General features: G+C 46.8%; 2 protein-coding genes across 2 annotated transcripts; both read right to left on the reverse strand.

Annotated features, from left to right (window-relative positions):
• Positions 1-178: 178 nt before the first annotated feature.
• On the reverse strand, positions 179-1135 carry LOC116575667 (olfactory receptor 10J1). The gene has a single exon (XM_032316981.1). The coding sequence runs from the start codon at positions 1106-1108 to the stop codon at positions 179-181; it is 930 nt and encodes a 309-aa protein (XP_032172872.1). The 5' UTR covers positions 1109-1135.
• An 8254-nt stretch (positions 1136-9389) lies between these two features.
• On the reverse strand, positions 9390-10325 carry LOC116576793 (olfactory receptor 10J4). Its single transcript, XM_032319359.1, has one exon. It carries the CDS (start codon positions 10323-10325, stop codon positions 9390-9392), a length of 936 nt encoding a protein of 311 aa, XP_032175250.1.
• Positions 10326-19363: the final 9038 nt, after the last annotated feature.

Here is a 19363-nt window from a genome sequence, read left to right on the forward strand (position 1 = left end):
ACAAAACCAGGGATAATATTTTGTCCAAGGGCTTTAAAGTTTTCTGACTCACAGTTGGATGCTGCTTCTGTCCTGCTTTCTTGTGGGGCAGGTGTCTGGGAGTCCAGAGCACATGGCTCTACTCCTAATCCTGCTGAGAGTAGATGCTAAGAGCCTCAGGAGAATGTTTCCCATCTTGTCAAGAAGGATTCCTGCCCATGGCCCGGAGCAGAGCATCCTTGACCTCCTTGTTCCTCAGGGTGTACACCACAGGGTTCAGCAGGGGGGTGATGACCGTGTAGGTCACAGAGATCAGCTGATCTTGATCTCTGGTGTTCTCAGACTTGGGCTTGAGGTAGGCAATGGAGGCACAGCCATAGTGGACAATGACCACCGTGAGGTGGGAGGCGCAGGTGGCGAAGGCCTTCTTCCGGCCCTCGGCTGAGGCGATCTTGAGGATGCTGGAGATGATGAGGACGTAGGAGATGAAGACCAGCCCCATGGGTACAACGAGCACCAGGACACTGATGATCACAGTCAGGATCTCATTGATGGTAGTGTCAATGCAGGAGAGCTTCATCACTGGTCGGATGTCGCAGAAGAAGTGGGCGACCTTTGTGGCACAGAAGGGTAACCGGAACACAGATGTCACTTGTGTTGTGGCTACAACCAGCCCAATGCTGCAGGCACCCCCCACCAGCTGGAAACACTCTCTCTTGTTCATAATAACTGAGTATCTCAGGGGGTTGCAGATGGCCACATAGCGGTCATAGCCCATGGCTGTGAGCAGGAAGCAGTTAGTGATGCCAAAGGTTACAAAAAAGAACATCTGTGTGGCACAGCCTGCCCGTGAGATGGACTGGTTCATCCCCACAAGACTGGAGAGCATCCTTGGGAGAATGACCAAGGTGTACACCGTCTCTGAAGTAGACAGCATGCTCAGGAAGAAGTACATGGGCGTGTGGAGGTGACGGTCAGTTCGGATGATGGTCACGATGATGACGTTGCCTGCCAGGGTGAAGGCATACAGCACCAAGAACACGGCAAAAAGGGTGAGCCGGTGCTCGTGGAAGCTGGAAAACCCCTGGAAAATAAACTCCATGATGAGAGTATGGTTCTCTTTCTCCATAGAGTGGCCACTAAATCTGAAATGTGGAAGAACAGAAGGTACATAATTTCAGCAAGGCTGTTGAAGCAAATTGATTGAACTTGGTTCTCAGCTGCAAACCTGGGGATACATTTCCCGGTGCATTAAAGTTTATCTCTGGGTTTATTTAAAATGCTTTTTCTCTGTGGCCATCTATCACCATTTCCTATGCATCCCAGATTCCTTATTTATTTTTAGGTCATATTCCCACAGCATAACTACACTCATTCCCACTTCACCCTACTTCTCTTCTTTGACATCTGGAATGCCCTTTCTCCTTTTCTCCTCTTATTTACATCTTTCCCTGTTCCTCAAGGGCTGGCGCAGGCAGTCAGTACATCAACCCCTCTTGTGCTGTGATGTTCTCAGTGTACGTGGATGATCCTCTCCCCGCTGGGACCACACTGTCCGTGCACAAATGTGAAATTTCACACCTTCCACGTCTGCCTGTCTCACCAGCTCTGGGTTATGGATAAACTAGAGAATTGAAAACAACTTAAGGATTGACTGGAGACTTTTTTTTCCCCCCTTTCCAAGATTGACTCATACCCTTGCTGATCCTTTAGGAAGTAGAAGCAAAGCCAACTCAGAAAAGGGTCATCTTGTTTTCAAGGAGGAAAAGGCAGGTCTTCACCGACCACTGTCCTCTGCCCACTGCCTTCTACATGATGGAAGACCACGGACAATTTGCAGCCCTGGCTCACATTACACGGTCAACTCTGTTTCAGCTTTGCCTTCCTCAACTGAAAGGCAAATTTATAACTGCTACAACTTAGTAGGCATACACCTTCTCTGCAGAGGTAAATAGTTGGCACAGAACAGAAGACACAGCAAATTCATGCCTCTCATATAAAGATAAAAGCAGACCCTGAATATGAAAAACAGAGTTAGACTAAAGATACATCATTATGTTGAAGGATGGGGCTCAGTCCAATTTATGTAATATTTCACATTTTTTGTCCCGTTAGACAGTAAGTTCCTGTAGGGTACTTAAATTATATTCTGATTTGCTTATGCATATTCAGAAAGACTCTTTACATAAAGTAAATCACATCAGCGATGAAAGTTAGTAGGCATGGAGACCTCCTTCAAGTTTATAAAAATTTACTTAAAAGACATTGGCTACCAGCTGTTAATCATTTACACTAAAAATGCTAAGAGTAAGGCTGCAACGGAAGAAATCTCTGAAGAGAGAAAATCATTTGACACCAAAATATGTGGCTAAAGACACTGATCTTCTGTGAGGCATCTGGGCAGAAACTAGTCCATGGGGTGGCATATGACCCCTGAGCCACAGCTCCTGAGTGTTCTAATGATGGACATGGGTGCTGCCAACAACTAATAACACTTAGTGTCCTGCTGTCCATGTGATGGTCCCACCGGAGGAAGACTTGGCCTGTTCCAAATACCAAGTAGGGTTTCTCCTGAGAACCTCTGGGCTAGGGTGATCTCTGAGCTTGCTGATGATGTCTGTCATAAGGCGGTAGGATGGTGCTCTGACCTGGCTAACATCCTCCACCCTTGGGAGCCTGTAATTCTTCCACAGAACTCAAGGGGAAGAAGACTGAGCACCACCTTACGAAGATGCTGAACAGAGCTGTTAAACCACACAATTAAAGCCAGCCCATGGGCAATAAGCTCCTTTTCATTTCCTCTTCAGAAGAGCACTTACATCTGTCTGCTTAGCGCTGAGTCGCAACAGGCGCGCCAGTCTGGAGGCGGCCCCGGTGGGCAGGTGTGGGGATGAGCCTGGTGACCGAGAGCGAGACCCATCCCAGGCGAGGCTGAGCGGGCAGCAGGCACACACGCTGTAGCGGGAATGGCGGGAGCTGGGGTGTTGCAGACATCACCGATGGCGCCTCTGTGGGAAGTCTTCACAGCCACAGAGATGCTCCCCAGGAGCAGCCACCTGGGCTCCTGGGGCTCCTGCCCTGAAGATATCCCGAGAGCCCCAGGGCGGGGGTGGGGGGAGGATGCAGACAGGCCCCTGGGGGCCTCATTATGGGAGGGGCTCATTTATCCAGCCCCAGGGTTAGCGGTCTGGGAACTTGGGGCAAGTTTTCGCTTCAGGTGAAAACAGCATTAGACAAAGCTGACTTATTTGGTTGAATTTTCCTTGTGGGACTCCGTAAGCCCATCGTGGTTTTTCACAGATGGGCCTTGGAAATCCATAGTTGACAGACACAGGACATTCAAGCTTGGAGTCCTGGAGTCCTATCAGTTTGTGTGTCAGGAAGCTTAGGTCTCTGCCCCTGCTCAGTTGAAGAATCTGGTTTTCTCTTTGGAATGAAGGTAGTCCGTCAGGCCGTGACTCTGCCGAGGGCAGTTCATGCTGCCTTTCTGCCCGCCATGCCCCCGCCCCCGGTTTTTGGAAGTGGCAGTCAGTCTGTTTAGATCCAAGGACCCTCTCTTGGGGTCAGGAAACAGACCACTGATTACTCTTTCTCTTTGCCCAGAATGTACTCCGTTCTCCATGTGGCAAACTTGTAGTCTTTTGAAACCTGATGCCAAATTTACCTTCCCCGAAGACTTTCTATGGGCTAACTTACCCCTTGCTTATTAGTATGGTTTTCCTTCAGTGTGTGCTTGTCTGTGTCGGTTCATTCTTCAAGTGCCAAGCACGGCCCAGCCCCAGGCTGGCTGCCGGGAACCTGGGGAATGAAGGCCAGGCTGCTCCAGCCTTCGGGAACTCCTGTAGTTTAGGTGACAGACAATGATAGAAAAATGCGGTGAATACTGTGTGGACGCGGAACCGGGAGGCGGTGGTCCTGGGTTAGACTCCGGCTGATTATGGAAAAAGTCCTGCAGCACAAGACCAGCTCAAGAGCTCTGGGAGTATTTATATTTCGCCACTTCTAAGGGCCTCTCAAGTGCCTTAACGTACTCCTCCTGCTCAGGGGTTTCAAAGCTCCTTGCTAACTGGCCCTCAAGGATGGCTAGCTTTTACCACCAGCACTCTGCCCCTTCCTCCCGCCTGTCTGCTGACCTTGCTTCCTTGTGGGATCGATGCAGCCGCTGTGGGAGGGGTGTTCAGGGTTGATGAGAAGAGGTCGGCAGATGAGATAGGATGCCAATGGCACAGGTCAGGCCAGAGATCAATTGGGATTGATCTAGAAGGGTGGCAGTGGTCCAAGGAGGTGGGACAGATGGGAGAAACATTTGAAGTGACTCAGTAGGCCTTCTAAGGAGTGTGTGGATCAAGGGAGAGGAGCAGACCAATCATTTCATAAGCTGCTGTCCTCAGGGTCATTAGTGCCAACTTCCGGACACGCAACAGAACAAATAAGTTGACCAAAATGACCACTGTGAATGGGCAGCCACTGGGTGTAATTGGTGGCTGTGGGATCCCAACAGGGAGGGAGGAAAGCTAAACAAAATAGCTCAATGCTTCGTGATGCCTTTGCTTTGGGACAAACTGGGAAGAGTTTGGAAACGGGGCACTTGGGTACATGTTATAAAAATGTGGTACCTGGTGAAACAAGAGGTTGAGTTTCAGAGTCAAATAATACTTATTAAATATTTTAACAAATGTTTGCCTCTGTCCTTCAAATGACCTCTGAAATCTGAGGTATCAGAAGTTATGAGGAATGCACTCTACTGTCTATTGTAAACCCACTGGATGTTGGCGTGAGCCGGAAATGTGCATGTGGGGGTAACTGCAGAGAAAAAGCCGGGGGACAGCCAGGAACACCTGTTGTAAGCTCCCTCAGCTCTGCCGACCGTGTTATTTGAGGGCTAGATTCTGGAAATTCTTACTATGGCTCTTTCATGGCATTGACATTAATGTAGGATTAATTTAGTCTAGACCTACTAATGATGCATTAGAATTGTCATGGAGTCAACAGATGAATGGATAAAGAAGATGTGGTATATATACACAATGGAATACTATGCAGCCATCAAAAGAAATGAAATCTTGCCATTTGTGATGACGTGGATGGAATTAGAGGGTATAATGCTTAGCGAAATAAGTCAATTGGAGAAAGACAACTATCATATGATCTCCCTGATATGAGGAAGTGGAGATGCAATGAGGGGGTTTGGGGTGTAGGAAAAGAATAAATGAAACAAGATGGGTTTGGGAGGGGGACAAACCGTAAGAGACTCTTAATCTCAAAAAACTAAATTGAGGGTTTCCAGGGGGAGGGGGGCAGGAGAGGGTGGTTGGGTTATGGACTTTGGGGAAGGTATGTGCTATGGTGAGTGCTGTGAAGTGTATAAACCTGACGATTCACAGACCTGTACCCCTGGAGCTAATAATACATTATATGTTTACTAAAAAATTAAATTATTAAAAAAAAAAAGAATTGTCATCGAGGTTTCAGAACACTGAGGAGGGCTCATCATAGTTTTAGCTGAGGTCAACGTTGTTCCTGAATGTCATATCCGGGCTGCTTAACAATATAACCGTAGACTGGGTGATTAACCAGCAGACCGTTAGGTCTTACTGTTCTGGAGGCTGAGAATCCCAGGTCAAGGTGCCAGAAGATTCAGTTCCTGGTGAGGGCTTGCTCTCTGGATTGCAGATAGATTGGTCTCTCTGTCTTCATATGGTAGATACAGAGAACTCTCTGGTGTCTCTTCTTAAGGGGCCCAGTCCTATCATGACCCCACCTTCATGACCTTATCCAAACCTAATTCCCAAAGGTTCCATCTCCAAATACCATCACACTGGGGATGGGGCATCAACCTATGAATTGGGGGGGACCCGATTCAGTCCATAGCCCTGATGTTATGCCTGTTCTCACACCCCAACCTTATCCTTCTCATCCACAGCTGGGGGCTCTAGTTTTGTACATTTGAAAACTCCTTTTTTTTTTATTTATTTTTTTTATTTCCAGCATAACAGTATTCATTATTTTTGCACCACACCCCGTGCTCCATGCAATCCGTGCCCTCTATAATACCCACCACCTGGTACCCCAACCTCCCACCCCCCGTCCCTTCAAAACCCTCAGATTGTTTTTCAGAGTCCATAGTCTCTCATGGTTCACCTCCCCTTCCAATTTCCCCCAACTCCATTCTCCACTCTAAGTCCCCATGTCCTCCATGCTATTTGTTATGCTCCACAAATAAGTGAAACCATATGATAATTGACTCTCTCTGCTTGACTTATTTCACTCAGCATAATCTCTTCCAGTCCCGTCCATGTTGCTACAAAAGTTGGGTATTCATCCTTTCTGATGGAGGCATAATACTCTATCCCCAGGGGTACAGGTCTGTGAATCACCAGGTTTACACACTTCACAGCACTCACCAAAGCACATACCCTCCCCAATGTCCATAATCCCACCCCCTTCTCCCAAACCCCCTCCCCCCAGCAACCCTCAGTTTGTTTTGTGAGATTAAAAGTCACTTATGGTTTGTCTCCCTCCCAATCCCATCTTGTTTCATTTATTCTTCTCCTACCCACTTAAGCCCCCATGTTGCATCACCACTTCCTCATATCAGGGAGATCATATGATAGTTGTCTTTCTCTGCTTGACTTATTTCGCTAAGCATGATACGCTCTAGTTCCATCCATGTTGTCGCAAATGGCAAGATTTCATTTCTTTTGATGGCTGCATAGTAGTCCATTGTGTAAACTCCTCCTTTTTAATTTTAAAATATTAATGGCTCTCCAGCTTTATAATAGTCAAATAATAGCGTTGTACTGTTTGTATCTACAGATAGTTCTCTTTTTCAGAATTTGCTTTTTTCTACTTTATTTAGTAATTGGTGCTTTCAGACGGATTAGGGCACAAAAGTAGTCGCATATGTTTTTATTAGTGTGTATCCAGCCTCCCCCTGAAAATCGCATCCCTGTATCCTGGGCCTCCGGGGCAACCAGGAGAGAAGTGGGAATGATACCATACATGGTTGACAGGCCAGCAAGTGGGCAGAGCACAGGAGAAGGGAGTGTGGGGTAGGAACTGAGAGGGGAGGGAAGTGGTTTTATTAACACGTGGCAGGTATAGCCAGGAAGTGATTCTTGCAAGACCCTGGGAGAATAGGTTTGTGTGCTGAACTATGGGATCAGAGATGACTGGGTGAGGGAAGATGGGGGGCGACCCATTGCAAAGTCCCTTCCAGGAAGAGGGATCTCATCCTGTGAATGAGAACTCAGTTGTCCAAGCTGGCTGCGTGTTCCTATTAGGTGACCTAGAAAGGAGTGCATGGTGGGGGTGGGTAGTAGAGGAGATGCTCACAGCTCAGTTGCTCCCATGAGCCAGGAAATGTTCTGCTCATAAGGTTTTCAATCCTCTCAAAACCTTGTAAGGTTGATCTTGCTGGCCCCAGTGTGCAGATAGGAAAAGCAGGCCAGTGAAGTTAAGTCACTTTCCTAGAACACACGCTTATAACTAGGCAGACCTAGGATTGGGACGTGTGCCCCCAAGCATGTGTACTCCATCTATGTGGTAGCTACGTGGCGGCCACACGTATGGCCCCCTAGCCCATACTCCATGTATAATATACCGCCTAAGTCTCTTCTACGTCAGGTCATGAAGGAGGAGAAGTGGATAGGTGCTGGGTTAGCAATCTGATGGGCATGAGCTATCACCCCATGCCCCTCCAGAGGTCTTTGGCCCAACTTATAGTCTTTGCATCTTTAGGGCTGTGCTGAGTGGGGGGAAGGATGCACCAAGATTTTCAAGGGAAGAGTCTATTACAATATGTAATTCCCGAACTTCCTGGCTGATTTCCAAGACCGAAGGATGTTCTGGCGGGATGTGAGCTGTGTGTAAATCCACTGTGTATGGAGCTCCTTCAACAATTATTTTAAAGGAGAAGAGCTGGTTAAAATCATCAGCATGAGCCCGTAATGCAACCACAGACTCTGGGGCCAGGCCACCTGCTCCAGGGTCCTGATTCAGGTCCGCATGCTCTGACCTTGAGGAATTTACTTAAACTTTTCGGGCTTTAGGTTTCTCATCTGTAAAAGTAAGTTTAATGAAATACCTCCTAGATTAATGGTGAGGACTAAATGAATAAAGTGTTTAAATTACTGCTGGCTGTCTAGAATGCATTCAATAAACGTACAAAAGGACTGTCACGAGTGGGACAAACAACGTGAAAGTCACCTCATAATAAAAGGAAAAGGTAGAGGAGAGAGCTGTCTGCTGATGCCAGTAGTATTTTAGCTGCTCACGGCTGTGCTCTTTCTCTCCTTTTCTTCCTTCTTCTCCTAACTACTGGGCAGCTGCTCTGGACCAGGCACTGTGCTGGGTGCAGCAGCAGAGACATGACCCAAGCAACGGGTGCAGAGCCTGCACCTGCCCCGTGCGGGAGGCGAAGAGTGAATGCTCAGAACGCTCAGAAAACGGAGTGAGGGAAGCAGGCGGGGTGGGTCAGAGCTCAGTCAGGATGTGGTCTGGGTCACAGGCTCCCTGCAGCCTGATACGACAGAAGACTCTAGATTAGTCCCACCTTGAGGCAAGATGGGTGGCCTTTTGTGCCTCCTGGGTGGGAGGGAGGTATGTGTCCCCCCTCCCCCGAGAGAGCCTCCTACCAGCCAGCGGTGATTGTTCAGAGTGGGGGTGGGGGGAGCTAGGAGCCCTGGGCACTCACGCATCCCCATTGGCTGGTGTGGGGGTGCCAGCCTATGGAGGGGACCTGGGTAGAGCAGCCGCAGAGTCTGTTAAATCGCCCAGGTGTCCGGGGATGAGGGGATGGACATGAAAGATGGGGGCTCTTTTTCTGCAACCCTCAACATCTGAGAAGTGGTTTTTATGGTTTTTGCTTGACACTTCTCAACCAGTTTGTCAACCGGCTATCAGAGCCTGTGTCTGGCGTAGCTGTCTAGGGTCCACGCAGGTAGGAGTAGGCACACGGTAGATGAATGGAGTGGATTTTTCCTTTATTGTCATATGAAATACAGCCTAGAAAGTGTTATGTGTAAATAATGGAGGACTTGTTATTTTAGTGCTCCCGGTTTTCATGCTGAGGCCAAGTTCTGAGTCCATAAATTCCTCTGATGGATACTATATCTTCTTCCATTCTCACTACTAGCTCACTGTCCCTTATGCCAAGGGTAAGAGGAACAAGGTCTAACCTGATAGTTCAGCTCCTGAATAGTCTTTCTTACTTGGTTTTCATTAAGCCTGGTAAGCCCCTCTGTTGGTTTAGGGCATCCCTCCGTCTCTTAGTGATCTTTCCCTTCCTGGTTTTACCCTATCCCCCTCTTTCCCTGTTGCTGCCTGGACTGGGTACCTGGTGCCTCTTAGCTGACGAGCTCCCTCACTGCGCCCCCTCAGCAAACTGTATTATGGAGGCTGACCAGCACCTAAGAGAAAGGCTTTTTGCCTAAAGCTCTGAGCAAGGCATCCTTGACCTCTTTGTTCCTCAGGCTGTATACAACAGGATTCAGTAGGGGGGTGATGACTGTGTAGGTCACGGAGATGAGTCTGTCCTGCAGAGAATTTTGGGATTTGGGTTTTAGGTAGATGAAGGAGGTGCAGCCATAGTTGACGATGACCACGGTGAGATGGGACGCACAGGTGGCAAAAGCCTTCTTCCGACCCTCAGCAGAGGCCATCTTGAGGATGGTGGAGACAATCAGGACATAGGAGATGAAGATCAGCACCATGGGCAGAACAAGGACACACAGACTGATGAGCAAAGTGATAAATTCTTTGATGGTGGTGTCAGCACAAGCCAGCTTCATTAGGGGCCGGATGTCACAGAAGAAGTGGGAAATGACATTGGCATCACAGAAGGGCAAGCTGAACACAGAAGACACCTGGATGATGGCTGTGCTCAGACCAACGCTCCAGCATCCGCTTGCCAGCTGTATACAGGTCCTTTTGCCCATGACAACCGAGTACCGTAGGGGGTTGCAGATGGCCACGTAGCGGTCGTAGCCCATGGCCGTGAGCAGGAAGCAGTTGTTGATGCCGAAGGTGAGATAGAAGAAGAGCTGAGTGGCACAGTCTGGAATGGAGATGGCTTGTTGGGGGCTCAGGAGACTGGACAGCATCCGGGGGATGATGGCCACGGTGTAACAGGTCTCAGACATGGACAGGACGCTCAGGAAGAAGTACATGGGTGTGTGAAGTTGACGGTTGAGGCGGATAACCGTCAAGATGATGGCATTGCTGGCAAGGGTCAACAGGTACAAGACTAGAAAGACCACAAAGAGGATGAGTCTGTGCTGCCACCCAAAAATGGAAAAGCCTTCAAAGGTGAAGTGTGTCACCACAGTGAAGTTGGGTCTTGGCATCAAGGGGAACCTGGGTCTGAAAGCGATGAAGTGGGAAGGTTGAACATCCAGGCTGGAAATGGGAGGCTCCAGGCTCCTCATCAACCACGTGCAGGGACTCAAAACGGGTGTTGCTCCAGAATTCCGAATCTCTTTGTTCTCAGACACTGGCCAGCTTCTCCAGGTCTTCCCAAGTTCTCTGGGACCTGGCACTGGGGACAGATACAGGGGGCTGGGGATGAGAATAAATATGTACAGAGAGTGGTAGCAGCAGCTCACGTGCTTGGCTGGAGCAGATGTAGAGCAGAGAAGGCTCTAGAGTGAGTGCACAGCACTGGACGTCCACCTCAGCTCACTGCTTCAGTCCGGCAGTGACAGCACTTGCCAGAACCAGTTGTGAAGGGACCTGTATAAGGCAAGAATTCAAGCCAGGGACAGATCGCCATTGGTGGCATGCTTCTGGGAGGGAGGAGACCGGTCTGGCTCTGCTCACAGCACAGAGCTCGGCCTTCTTCCGGCTTCTACTCAAAATCCGATGCCTAGAAGAGGCAGTGAGAGGGTACACTGCCTTCTTCCCTTGATGAGAGTCTTGTGGACCCAGGACATTCTGTAACCCAGAGCCTGCTCCTTGCTTCCTTCCTATATTCCCCAAATACCACTGATTTTTTCAACATCTTTGTTGCCTTCTGTGTGAAGGTCCTTTCTGCTTGTTTCCTAGTCTCTAAACACAGTAGAGCATCTGAAACATCCTAAAGGTTTGAAGTAGCAATAGCTAGAAGAAAACAGTGATAAAAAGAACAAAATATTTAAGTTTGTAGAAGTCTCTGGCTTTAACCCCAGTGTAAGTGCACGGATGCTTTTCTTTGCTCATTTCATTTGTCTGCGTTTGTTCATCTATAAAATAGAATAATATATTCTCACAGTGTTACTATGGAGATCATATGAATTACTATGTGTGAAAAGCCCAGCGTAGTTCCTGGTATGTGAGAAGCAAACGGTACGTTAAGTACCCTGCTCTTTCATGCAGCCTCACCTTCCCACTCTCTACTGGGTTCTCCTCGACCAGACCCCCCCCCCGCCCAAATACATACACTGTTTCTCATGTTCTTGAATGGCCCTTGTCATTGATTCCTTGAATCTCTATTGACTTAGAAGCCCAGGCCCCACTTCCCACCTCCTGTCTGGTTCTAGATTCTGAAATCTGGGTGGGGCTGGAGCTGGTCTGGGGTCCATACACCCCCGTGAACAAACCCCAGCTCCCACAACTTCACATGTGACCTCAGAAACCTTGGTCTCTTCAGGCTTCAGGGCCTTTCCCTGTAAGGAGAAGACAGTACCGATCTCCACGATGGAGGGCTGATGGACGAATTGTGTGAGAAGATGGCCAGAAGATATTTACCAGAGGGTCCAGTGTACAGTAGGCCATCAATAAATGGTCACCATTGGTAGAGATGAGCACAGATGCCAAAGTATGAAAATTTTAGGTCGTTGTATTATCTTCACTCCTCCCCTCCCAAGCCTGGCTCAAATTAGAAGGTGGCTGGTCTTCATCTAGAACATACACAACAGCTTGTGGAGTTGAGGGTCCTACTCTAGATTTTGGAAGCCGCAGGGGGAGGAGGAGGTGGGAGGGCAGGAAATATGCCAGCAGCGGAGCGAGACCCCTGGATGGGGAGGGTGTGAGTGTGGGCTGGGCTGGGTAAGCCATTCCCAGGGCAGCCACTCTGCAGACATGCCCGTCTCCTGGAGCTCCTGCCTGGGCTCCTGCATCCACAAAACACTGATGTTTGAGCCTGACCCTCACCTTCCTAGCCTCTGGTTGGTATCTGGGGCAAGAAACGGGAGGCAATGGTGGAGACTTCCATATTCAGGAAATAGGCTTTTTCTGGTATAAAGGGGACTCTTAGGTTTACTCCATCAGAGTCCAACGTCCCATGGCTCGCCACCAGCCCTGTGTACCAGGAGCGTGACAGACGGTGAGGGCTGCGATGGCATGTTCCCAGTTCCCCTGGCTCACCCTGTGTGATGCCCTGAATGCTGTATTTTGGGGTCAGTGGACCAGTTAAGCCCTTTGAAAGTTCTGCCTGAGATTTTCCAGCAGGGCAGAGGAGTCCCCACCGAGTCAGACAAGAGTCCCCACTCTACTGAGTCATGGGGGGTGACTTACATCTCTCCAGGCAGGGCTGAGATCTGCGCTAGCTTCAGAGGGTAACGCTTGAGAGTGTAGACCCACGATTGCCAGTGCCCGCTCTGTGGGGCAGGCACAGCTTGCACAGATTCTTCTGAAGGGAGGCCCTGAAGATCTGAGAACTCACTGAGGTCTGCCGGTTAATTCTGCTCCTGATTGGTCCAACGTGGGAGAAGCAGAAAGCAGCACCAGGTTCCCCTGTGCCTTCCGTAGCCCTGCCCCTTAAGTGTGGATTGTAGGCTGAGGGAGGACTGTGCTCCTGGCCTCTGGGGTCTCTCTCCCCGAAGTCACAGTGACTGTCCCCAAGGCAGCAGTGGCAAGATCCAAATCTCCTGATGTCTGGGGATCTCATGAGACCGGAGCTCATCAGTCCGATCCCACAGACTCTGTGTGTGTGTGTGTGTGTGTGTGTGTGTGTAAGCAGCCTGATGTTCCCCAGGAGCAAAGCCTTTGCATCAGGATGCAGCCCTGCTCTGCTCAGTCGATGGGGAGGAGCCCTGGCCTCAGGATCCAGCTGTCTAAGGGAGCAGGCAAGCCACGCACACTCGGATCTCAAGGCCCCTTCCATTTCCAATGTTCTGGAGCTGTGACTCATTCACTCCTAGATGCTCTCAACAAGAACTCACAGAGCACATCCCACGTGCCAGGTGCAGGGAGCGGAGCAGAGCCCACGGCCACAGCGGCTGTACCCGGTGCCAGCTGCGTGGCTCTGCACGTCCCCCTCCAGGCCATCACTGTGTGTTACAGGGACATCGGAGACCCTCATTCTGAGGAAGAGGACAAAGGAAGCCTGACTGGAGTCATTCCTGCCTCTCTCACGTCTCCCCCTACATTTGTGCAAGCAGCAGACCCAGCCTTGTCTGTCTTTCCTGCCGTGAGCCCCAGACAGGCTTTCCCACAGGCAAATCAGACCCCAGATCTGTCAGCTTCCCTGGGACTCGGGCTCCTGGGTGTCCCCTAGTTCTGGTGCCAGGTTCATGCCCTTCTCTTGGACACCCGTCAAAGTGGGAGAGCCTCCCTTTCTAAGAAGCAGCAGACTGAGGCATGAGTACTTGAAAGTAGGGCAGTCCATTAACCTCTCATGCCTCATGACTCGGGAGAACCCGGAAACACTTGGCCTCCTAAGCCATGAAGACGAGAGAGCCCCACAGCGGAGAGAGACACATACGGACTGTGTTAACCAATGCAGGGGGCCCAGAACACAGCCCTGTGGGGCCGTGGAAACCGTCTGCAGCGGGGGTGGGGGAGGGGGAGGGCGGGCAGCAGGGGTTACGAAGACCTGAAAACCATGGGTTAATCTTGGGCCTAATTTGCCCATGTCCCTTCTTTGCAGTTTTTCTAGTAGCTTGATTCACCTATTTATGCAGCTCTTTGGAATTAGAAATACAAGGGGTTTGAAATCCATGAGAAAAGAGGAAACCCTGATGGATTGAAATTACGAACTGGAAAATGAGTACATTTTTAGAAAATGTAAGATTCTTAGTGTATGTTTATCTGACATAAGATGAGTTTAGATGTAAAAAGACTGTGAGAAATCTGGAGTGGACGGAGGCTTTTTTCTGAGACGGGAGAAAATACATTGATTACATCATCTGTCTATTTTGGCAGTTTTGTCTTTTCCGTTCTGACTTTTTATATCTCCTCCTGTTGCACCCAGCGACGGGCTATGATCCTGTATCGAAAACTAGCCATTCCGGGGGGCATTTTTCCTTTTTTTTTCCAGATTTTAATGAAGATGCTTCTCCTGGGGCAGCTGGGTAGGGCAGCTGGTTAAGCGTCCCGCCCTGGGTTTCCGCTCAGGTCGTGATCTCTGGTCCTGAGATGGAGCCCATGAGGCTCCGCACCCCGCAGGGAGTCGGCTTGAGATTCTCTCTCCACCTCTGCCTCTCCCTGCCACACCCCTGTGCGCTCGCCCTCTCTCTCAGATCTTCGAGGCGCTTCTCATGCTTCCGTCCCCATGAAAGGGGCTGCTGAGCTGTACCTGCCAGACCGATTCCCTCTGTCAGATGAAGGAGGGTCCGTCTATTCCCCAGTCCGTCTGCAGCTTTATCCCAAGGCCTCTCCTGAATTTTCGGCTGGTTCCTTTTCTAGATCCATGGATGCAGTGGATACAGTTGTATACTTTTTCTCTTTAATTGGTTAGGGTGGTGAATTACATTAATAGATTTTTCTAATGTTGATTCATTCATTTTTAAGGAAAACCCTTAGTCAAAAAGACCAAGACCAGTATACACTACTGAATTCAATTAGCTATTTTTTCATCTACCCGTTATTTGCCAATAATTATCTCTTAAATATCTTTCTCTTCTTTGCCTATTTTTGGTAACAAACATTTGCAATTAGCAATGTTTTTCAGTGCTGGGGAAATTTCACGCCTTGTCTAAGCTCTGAACCTGGTATCTTTTCTTGTTTGTTTTTTTGACAGAGTAGTTTTTTTTTTTTTTTTCCCACTGCTTTTCCATTTTTGTGGGGTTATTATTCTGATAAATTTTTTATTCTTGGTATAATTATGGTAATTTATATCCTCCTCTGAATTTGCCCATTTTATATGCTTTTTCAAATATTTTATGTTGTTCCAGATATGTTTTTATAATTATTTTATGTGTACCTGTCTTTGTGGCCTTTTTTCCTAATTTTTAGTCTGTCTGATTTATCTTCATTGTTGAAGGTTGTTTTAAATTGATCTTTCCAAAGATTCTGAATTAAAAAAAAAAATAACATTTCTGTTGTTTCATGTTTACTTTGGTATTTAAATTCTACTTAGTTATTATTTGTTTCTACTTCCTTTGGGTTTATTTTGTTCTTTTCCAAGCTTTCTGGATTAGAATCTTTTACTTATCTTCCCTCTTATGCTAAATACACAAAGCTATAAATTTCTGAGAACTGCTCTGAATAGCACTCATTACTTTGATATGTAATGTTTCTGTTTTAAGTTGTAATACTGTCTATTTAAAAAATTTTTTGTTTTTGTATCTTCTTTATTTTTTTTTATTATCTTAGTCACCATACAGTCCATCATTAGTTTTTGATGTAATGTTCCATGATTCATTGTTTGCACAGAACACCTAGTGTTCTGTGCAACATGTGCCCTCCTTAATACACATCACTGGGCTCACCCATCCCCACACCCTACCCCCAAACCCACAGTTTGTTTCTCAGAGTCCATAGTCTCTCACGGTTCATCTCCTCTTCTGATTCCCTCCCTCCATTTGTCCCTTCCTTATCCTAATGTCCTCCATGCTATTTCTTATGTTCCACAAATAAGTGAAATCATATGATAATTGACTTCCTCTGCTTGACTTATTTCACTCAGCACAGTCTCCTCCAGTTCTATCCCTATCAGTGCAAATGGTGGGGATTCATCCTTTCTGATGGCTAAGTAATATTCCGTTGTATATATGGACCACATCTTCTTTATCCATTCATCTGTTGAAGGCATCTTGGGTCCTTCCACAGTTTGACTATTGTGGACATTGCTGCTATGAACACCTGGGTACAGATGGCCCTTCTTTTCACTACTTCTGTATCTTTGGGGTAAATACCCAGTAGTGCAGTTGTCAGGTTATAGGGTAGCTCTATTTTTAGTTTTTGAGAAACTTCCATACTGTTTTCCAAGTGGCTGCACCAACTTGCATTCCCACCAACAGTGTGAGAGGGTTCCCCTTTCTCCACATCCTCTCCAACATTTGTTGTTTCCTGTATTGTTAAGTTTTGCCTTTCTAACAGGTGTAAGGTGGCATCTCAGTGTTGTTTTGATTTGAATTTCCTGATGGCTAATGATGATGAACATTGTTTCATCTCTCTGTTAGCCATTTGTATGCAGGAAAAAATATCCAATGGAAAAAACTCTCTTCAATAAATGGTGCTGGGAAAGTTGGAGAGTTACATCTTCTTTAACTCCTTTTACTTAGAGGTCTGTGAACAGAATAAGCATGAGGCAAGAGTCAAGGGTCTACACCCTGGAGTCACGGAGCTGGGTTTCTGTCTCTCCATGACTTTGGAGGAGTTGTTCCTTCTCTCCTTATTTCTACTGCCTCGTTCATAAGATCTGGGGGATGATAGTACTTCCTCAAGCAGCTGTTGTAAAGATTGGATGAGTAAATATTTGAGTAAATATTTGGTTGGCATGAAAGTGTTTATGAAGTAAATATTCCCATCTATGAGGAGGAGTAATTAAGTTTGGCTACCTTTTTAGGATGGGGCTTGATTTCTTAATGCATTGTGGTCGATGAAAATTATTTATATAATATCAATAGTTCAGAATTTGTTGAAGCATTCTTTAGGGTCAGAATTGTGGCCATTCTTGGTAAGAAGGTTAGGTAGATCAGGTTTTTTATTGTCCTTCTACCCTTTTTAGCCCTCTTGACCCATTGAATGTTTTATTAGTTTCTGAGAGAACTGTGTGACAATCTCCTGTTACTGGGTATTAAATTTCTTCCAGTAGTTTTATCAATTTTTGCATAATACAATTTAAAGCAAGGCTGTTAGGACTTTATAAACTCATGAATGGAATAATTTCCTGGTGAATTATTTTCCTTATCAATAGTCTAGGTCCTGGGCTGGTTTTCAGTTGGTATACAATTTTTGTCTGATGTTAGTAATATTATATCAACTTTTTTGGTCAACATTTTCCTGTATCCCATTTCAACCTCTTCATTTTCAACCTATATCATTTTATTTTCATAGTGTAGTGTCAGATTATTAAAATTCAGTCTGAGAGACTTTTCGTTTCAATTGATTAACTTAATCCACTCACATCTTTTATAATTAGAGAAATTGCTGGGTATTACTGTCACCCTCCATTTTCCATTTACTACAATTTCTTACTCTGTTTGTTTCTTCGCCAGGCTTTTGTTTGACTGACTCATTTCTGGTTTTATATATATACCATTTCTAGTCATCCAAAAGTCAAACTGAATTTTTACAATTGAATTTAGTTTTTATAAATAATCCAAATGCAGAATTCAAAATACAAAATGATACTGCATTATTAAAACTGTTGTCTATCTACCCATGATTCTTGGTTCTTAGAAGTCAGCTCTTCTGCCTCCTCCTCTTGGTATTCTCGTGTTTCTATTCTATGTAAAATGCCTGTAGTGATACATCATTCCTAGATTTTAGGCATCCCCTCGTGTCTCCCCAGCTCACTTACAATACTGTGTGCACATGAACACAAATACGCCCGCATACTTCTCCTCTTGTCATTCTCTCACTGAAGATGAAATCTGTTTTCAGAACGTACGTCATTATAATATGCAAATATTATTCTGAGCCCTGTAGCATACTGTACGTCTGTCTCTTCCAGGGTGACTTTTGTTTTCTCACTGGATTTTGGTAATTGAACCTTTCAGTTGTCAGTTCTGAGGAATCTTTAATTACTCCATCCTCACCTTTTTCTTTTCACCAGAGCAGTAAGACCTTTTTCCAGAACTAGTTACATACAATCAGACATATCTAGTCATTTCTGTTTGTCTTTCTGGATGGATGGATGGATGGATGGATGGATGGGTGGATGTCCATCTCTGTTTGGCTTGCTAGGTAGCTTCTTTTTGTCTCAGACCACTGTTCTGTGGTCCTCTTTCCTTCAGCTCATCTGGCCTGAGGTGTTTGTGGGACTACACTAGGGCTCTAACCCTGGAGTTTTCTTTCATCAGTGTTCTCTCCCCCACACCAACTTCCTGCTTTATTAGAGTAAAATCAACAATAGAAACTGTGTATGTCTAAGGTATAGAATGGGATGATTGGATAATACCTTGTGAAAGGATTGCCGCAACCAACCTAGGTAACACATTCACCACCGTGTGTGTGTGTGTGTGTGTGTGTGTGTGTGTGTGTGTGTGTGTCTGTGTTGGGTGAGAACACTTAAGATCGCTTCTAGCAAATTTCAGGTGTACAATACAGCATTATTCGCTGCAGTCTCCATGCTGCACAGTCAATCCCTAAAACTTATTTTATGATTGAAAGTTTGGACCTTTTGACCAACATCTGCCCAGCTCCCCCAACCCCTAGCAATACTGTTCTACTCTGCTCCTGTCACCTTAACTTTTTAAAATTCCAGATATAAGTGAGATCTTTTAGAGATCATACAGTATTTCCTTTTTTGTGTTTGGCTTACTTCACCTACTGTAATGTTCCGCAGGCCATTCATGTTGTTGCAAAGGTCAGCATTTCCTCCTTTTTTTATGGCTGGATAATTTGAGAATGTATGTGTATGTGTGTAAGCACGAATGTGTGTGCGTTCACACCTGTAGTCTCCCACATCCTCTGTATCTATTTGTCTGTTGAAGGACACTCATGTTGTTTCCATATCCTGGCGGTTGTGAGTCATGCAGTGGTGAACAGGGGAGTGCAGCTCTCTCTCTGTAGAACACCCACTGTGCAAATTCTGGAAGAACATATTTAGAGAATTAAGAGAATTGGAATAAAGCCACTGTCAAGAGCTATGAAAGGTCTGAGATTTAACTTACTTGCAAGCTGGCAAGTTATCCTGATACCGTGTCACAGAGGCAGGCAGAAGACACAGATTGCCGGGTCTGAGACAAAAGACCTCATTCCTCACAGCCAGAGTATTGGCATGGGCACTGGTTCTTCGAGCTCTGGTTCTCACACAGGAGCAGAAAGAGGGCCAGGAGATACTTGAACGTGCAATGAGTTGCATTAGAAAAGTGGAACTCTTGAGATTGGGGAACCAGAATCTGCTCTAATGGGCAGTAAGCGTGCCTGCCCTACTCTCCAGAGGGACACAGCAGCATCTAGAAGGGAAGGAGGAAGTCGTGTGGGACGGCAGGAGGGGGTAGGTGTGGGCGTCTGGAACGAAGTGCAGGTGCACGGGGCCTCACCCATGAGGGAAGAGCGGCATGGATTTTGTGTG

This window comes from Mustela erminea, chromosome 17 (assembly GCF_009829155.1).
Source record: "Mustela erminea isolate mMusErm1 chromosome 17, mMusErm1.Pri, whole genome shotgun sequence".
Lineage (NCBI taxonomy): Eukaryota > Metazoa > Chordata > Mammalia > Carnivora > Mustelidae > Mustela > Mustela erminea.